At 35.9% G+C, this 6,480-nt stretch overlaps 1 protein-coding gene across 1 annotated transcript; it reads left to right on the top strand.

Moving 5' to 3' along the window:
- The first annotated feature begins 4,694 nt into the window (after positions 1 to 4,694).
- On the top strand, positions 4,695 to 5,201 carry LOC138337308 (uncharacterized). The gene has a single exon (XM_069287214.1). It carries the CDS (start codon positions 4,695 to 4,697, stop codon positions 5,199 to 5,201), a length of 507 nt encoding a protein of 168 aa, XP_069143315.1.
- Positions 5,202 to 6,480: the final 1,279 nt, after the last annotated feature.

Genomic DNA, 6,480 nt, shown 5'->3' with positions numbered 1-6,480 from the left:
AATACAACATCATCATTTAATCAGATGTAGTCATAATTGAAGTCAAGAATTGATATTACAAGGCTTACCCAATCTCCTTCACAATGCCATCATGAAGGTCTTACCATCAATTATCAAATTCAACCCAAGAATGGGTGTAACATTATCACACAATAATAATAATCATCATAATAAAGTCAATTGAATCACTATACAACAATTCATCACTAGTTCATAGACTAGAATTTGGACCTTAGATCAAATTCATGATCTACTTCACAACCTAGGTCAATTAATCAAGAACTAGCATACTTAAATTACAATACAAAACAATATACTCATAATTGAAACAATAACAACGTAGAATAGTAAATCACACATTAACCAAGTGGATTGTATCAATGATATACAATTCAATTCATGATCACAACCTAGGGTTAAGGGGAAAAGGTCATCTTTTCACAAACTCGGTCAATACACCAAGAAGTAGTCAAAATGTTTCATAAAACATGTTAATATACTCATAATAACCAAAAGGAATCATAAACAAAGCAATTCATAAGATCAATTTTTTATTGGAAGAAAACCCACTTGAATTTTATACTTTTGAAATATATTTTGAGGAACCCTTTGGAGAAAGAGATCTCAAAAGGTGAAAGGAATCCCATACCTTAATAAATGATGAAGTTTGATGTTGAAAACTTGATCAATTTGCATCCATATAACCCTTCTTTTTATGGTCTTTTATGGATTTCTTTTGCGGAGAGAGAAAAAAGAGAGAAGGAAGAGCAATTGGGTTTTGGGAATCATGGGAGTTTGGTTTAGTCAAATTAAGTTTGGGGTATTTATAGGAGTCATTAAATAAATTAATTAGTCCTCCCTTAACCACCAACTAATCAACTAACCACTTAATTAACTAATTGAATTAATTAAAGTCAAACAACACGGGGACCTGAAAATGATGGGTCGTAAGTCACTCGACGCCCTTGCTCCCTTCCATCCTGCAGACTCGTCAATGGTGTGAGATACTGGTCCAAATTGACCATTAGCCAAAATGTATAAGTGTTGGCCAATGGAGGTATCGACGCCCCATCGATTCAACCACGCCTCGTCGCCTCTACACGTAGGTAGACACTGCCTATTGGAAGCTTTTTTCAAATTTGCAAGGGTCCTCCTTATTGTTAGTAAAGAGTAGTTTCATTCGGGGACAAATGTTACTAAGGGGGGGGGGGGTAATGTAACAACCCTAAAAATGGATATACTAAGTGATACTTAATATGTCAAAAATGCCTATAAGTAGACTAGGGTTCACACGGTTTGATGCGCGTAGAACAAGACATCAGAACCCTTTCTACATCTAATAAAACTAACTTGGGGAGTTAGTTGAGCTAGGAAAGTTTGGGTCCAACCGTGTAGGGCTCTCGAATACGAAGAGTTACTCGAAGGAGTCTTTATGAGACTTAAAAAGAGGAAATCTTATGTTTAGACGGTTTAGGGGTAAAATGGTTTTTTTCCAGGCTTATGGTAATATCATATTTACACTAAATATATAATTAGTTATTTAATTAATAAGGTGGAGGGGATTTTTTGGGGAGAGAGGTCCGAAAATTGGCTCTTCAAGTGAAGTCTTGCACCACCTGGGTTCGGACCTAAGTGGAAGGAATGCACTAAATTATTTTTAAGTTAAGTTGGTAAATTAATGTTATTAATTTATATTTATTATTATTAGCTGATTTAGAATAAAAGGAAATCAGATTTTTAATACTAAAATAAAAACCTTATTTGACTAAATCCAAAACTAGACTCCTAATCCTAAGAAAACTCTTCTCTCCCACGCTCATCTCTCTCTCTCACGTCTCTATCACACTCGCTCACAATTTTCTCTGCCAAATAACTTTAAAAATCAGTAGTTAAACCAAAGTTTTTCACACTTGATGAACTCACAACTAAAATATAAGAAAACAAACGAAATCAATCACGTAGGCAAAGAAAAGTTTTTCCGTCGAGTAAGTGTTTACTTTGAGGGGATTTGGACGTGATTTTTGGAGAATATTTTGGGCAGCAAGTAAAGGTTTTAACGTCATAAAAGTTATGGGTTTTCTTACGCTTTTTCCCTTTCCCAAGAGACACTTAAGGCTCGGTGAATCTACTCAACAACTAGGGTTGTTCCCATTGTTGTCAAACTCCTTGTCCATAGTATCCCTTTGATCTCAATGTGAAATAGGTCAGAGATCATGTTGTTGGTATGTTTGCTGGTAGTTTAAGTATGAAAATTGATTTTCATGATAATGTGTTCTTGATTATGTGTATGGAAGTGTAAGCATGTTAAGTTATGTCAACCAAAAGTATGTGAAAATGTTTTTATGGTTGAATTTTATGTGCGAATGTTTGGGTAAATCATGAGATGTAAAAGTGTTGTAACAATGCTAAATGAAATAATAATTCTTGGCTGAATATAATCATATAAAGATTAAACTTAAACATGCACCAAATGATCCACGGAATGCCTTAAGAATTAACGTATGAATGATGATAAAAGGAAGATGAAAATACTGAATAAACTTCTAGCATTTGGTAACTTTGGTTCGGCCAAACAAAATGGTACAAAATGCAATGAAAAATTAATGTAAAATAAGTAATATCACTAAGGATTGAACCGAAGACATCATTACATGAAATATAAAAAGAACAACAACAAAAGATTAAGACAAAAATGGATTGGAAGAGACTAAATTTCTAGCCTGCTGGAAATTTTAGTCTCGGCCATCTTTTTAAAAAATGAGCTTCGTTTAATTTTTTTAAAAAATGTGAGGTTAGTGGGGATTGAAACCATGACCTCAGTAATTGAAAATTTCATAAAAAATTCATGAGAAAAATGCATGTAAATATAGATGTGATGAGTGGGGATTGAACCCACAACCTCTTGAATGGATGAGAGAGAGAGGAGAAAAATAAAGGAGAAAATAAATGTGGAGAGTGAGGATTGAACCCACAAACTCTTGGATAGTTGAGAAAGTTAAGAGATAAAATAAAAGAAAAATAATGAGCATGTGGGTGATTGAAACCCACAACCTCCTTGACTTAAACGAAAAGGAGAGGAGAAAAACAAAGAAAATATTATGGGGTTGATGGGGATTGATTTAGGGTCCCCCAAATCTGAGAAATGCGATTATTAAGTTTAAAACAAGATTAAGTGTTGTCCAAGGGATTCAAAATCGGGTTTCGTTGCCCAATTCCGAATTGACACATAAGTTATACATAAGTAAATATTTAATGAATGCTGCCTCTAAAGATCGAAATTAATATCTTGGCATATCTACAAGATGCATAAGTCTTGTACCACATAATCTTGGGTAAATATGAATCACTTAGACAAACTATGAATGAATCCCCATGGCCTGTATGTATAGACTCATAAGTCTAGCATATGTTTAAAGTTAGTGAACCTAAGATGTATGTAATGAAATGATGAAACCCTAGAAGGGTTAAGTACGAGTGTAAAATACACTAAATGTCCAAGTGCATTGGTATAAGAGGAAATGAACAATGAAATGCTGAAATGAACAACGAAATGATGAAACTCTAGAAGGGTTAAGTAAGAGTGTGAAACATACTAAATGTCCAAGTGCATTGGCATATGATGAAATGAACATTCACTTAAAAAGAGGTGAGTAATTATGAAGAGAAAATGTGATACTGATTATAAATGTGGTGACAACATGATATAAGGCTAATGTAAAAGATGAGAGCAATCTCAAATGAGCATAAGTAAATGGTTACATCTAGGGGTAAAACTCGGATATGACAAACTTTTTAACAAAGCATGAGGTTGAATATCTTTGAGTCTATGTTTCTCTCTTAACCACGTCAATGTAAGTTCGTGTTCATAATTGTGAAGCATTTTACACTTATGGATGCGAGACTACATGATGCCTAGGATACTCTCATTTTCTTAAAATCTTATATAATACCATTAGAGTATATTTATGGTGTGATTTAGAATCTAATCCTTTTGTTGTTATTATAGGAAGAATGAATACTCGAATGAATGCGGCACGAAGACTTGAAGAGGAAATTTCCAATGCAGGAGCTCCTCCCCATGGTGATCAAGTTCCTCCACTAGAAGAAGATGATAATATGGAACAAGCTCTGGTCAACCCTCCAGCCTTGACGGATAGTGATATAAAGTCTCCCTAATCCAGTTGGCTCAATCCACCACTGTTCAAGGCCAAGCTATGATGGACCAAGCAAGCCGAGAGGTTATACCCCGTCCTCATAAACAAGTCACTACAATGGCTTCCTATCTAAGTGATTTCACTCGGATGAACCCTCATACCTTTTACAGGTCTACGGTTGAGGAAGACCCCCAAGAATTCATTGATGAAGTCTATAAGGTACTCTTGGCTATGGGGTTATCCATAAATGAGAAGGCCGATTTGACCACTTATCAACTCAAGGACGTTGCTCAAGTATGGTTTTTGCAATGGAGGGATAATATGCCATTGAGGGGTGGTCCGATTACTTGGGAGATCTTCAAGAAGGCTTTTATAGATAAGTTCTTTCCTAGGTAGATGAGGTAATCTAAAGTGGTGGAGTTCATCAACTTTCTCCAAGGAGGTATGAGTGTTCATGAATAATCTTTGAAATTCACTAAGTTGTCAAAATATGCTCCTTCTTTGGTTTCCGATCCTACAGACAAAATGAGCCTCTTTGTAATGGGGGTTTCACGAGATTTACAAGAAGAGTATCGTTCAGCTATGTTATATGACAACCTGAACATTTCTTGTCTTATGGTGCACATTAAGCATGTGGAAGAGACAATGGATAAGAGGAAGAGTAAGGATGCTAAAAGGGCAAGATCTTTTTATAGGGGTCATTCAAAAAATAGGCTTGAGATACAAGACAATCCTAGATTTAAGAAGCGGGTTTTTAATCAAGTTCCATACAGGTTCCGTAAGGATCGAGATGTTAAGGCTACTAAAACGATATCCGAAAAGGGAAGGAGTGGAAACTCACCTTATGAAAATCCTACATGTGCTAAGTGCAGAAAGGGTCATTTTGGCGACTACTTGGTTGGAACGGGAAATTATTTTGGTTGTGGCAAGAGTAGCCACGAAAAGGGTGGTCAAGCTCAAGCAAGTGGTTCAAATGAGGCTCCGAAGAAGAACCACTTCTATGCTATCCGCTCTAGGGGTGAGCAGGAGACTTCTCCTGCGTGGTGACCGGTATGTTAAATTTTTTTTATTAATTTATATGCATTACTTGATCCCACTGCTACTTTATCATTTATTACTCCTCTAGTAGCCAAAATGTTTTATATTTACCCGATATTTAGCATGAAACTTTTATAGTGTCTACTCCGGTGGGTGAGTCGGTTGTTGCAAAAAGGGTGTATAGAATTTCCAATAATGTTGCCCAATAGAGTTCTTTATGTTGAACTAATAGAGCTCAATATGCTTGATTTTAATATTATATTGGGCATGGATTAGTTGCATACTTTCTTTGACTGTAGGACAAGGGTAATGAAGTTTAATTTTCCAAATGAACCCGTTGTAATGTGGTATGGGGGAAACTCTATTACTAGAGGTCATATTATCTCTTGTCTAAAAGCATGAAAAATGATATCTAAAGGTTGTCTATACCTTATTGTAAGAGTCCAAGATCTAGACTTCAAAATTCCTCCTATTGAGTCGGTCCCCGTAGTGAGTGAATTTTCGGAGGTCTTTCCTAATGAACTTCCCACTATTCCTCTTGAACGGGAAATTGATTTTTTTATTAATTTGCTACCGGATACAAATCCCATATCAATTCCTCCTTATCGGATGGCTCTGGCCGAATTCAAAGAGTTGAAGGCACAACTCAACGATTTATTAGACAAAGGCTTTTTAATACCTAGTATTTCTCCATGGGGTGATATAGTTTGGTTTGTGAAGAAGAATGATGATTCCATAGGAATGTGTAGTGATTACCGCCAACTCAATATAGTCACAATCAAGAACAATTATCCTCTCTCTCGGATTGACAACTTGTTTGATCAACTTCAAGGAGAAAGCTACTTTTCTAAGATTGACTTGAGGTCGGGGTATCACAAACTTAGGGTGAGAGGTGAGGATATACCAGAAATGGCATTCCGGACTAGATATGGTCATCAGGAGTTCTTAGTAATGTCCTTTGGTCTCGTTAATGCTCCGGCGGCGTTTGTGAGCCCAATGAATAGGGTATTTCAAAATTACCTAGATTCATTTGTCATTGTCTTCATTAATGACATTTTGGTATATTCGAAAAAATTAAGGTTAGCACATGAACCATTTGAGGGTAGTGTTGCAAGTACTTAAAGAATATCAATTTTCCATGGTCGGTGACATTTCTTGGTCATATCATCTCTACTGATGGAGTTGAGGTTTATCAAAGGAAAACGGAGGTGGTGAAAAATTTTCCTAGACCTTTGACTCCAATGGATATTAGGAGTTTCTTTGGTTTAGCAGGCTATTATCGGAGGTT

This window comes from Solanum lycopersicum, chromosome 7 (genome assembly GCF_036512215.1).
Source record: "Solanum lycopersicum chromosome 7, SLM_r2.1".
NCBI lineage: Eukaryota > Viridiplantae > Streptophyta > Magnoliopsida > Solanales > Solanaceae > Solanum > Solanum lycopersicum.
The sequence above is the reverse complement of the archived record's forward strand: the minus strand, read 5'-3'. Positions and strand labels throughout refer to the sequence as shown.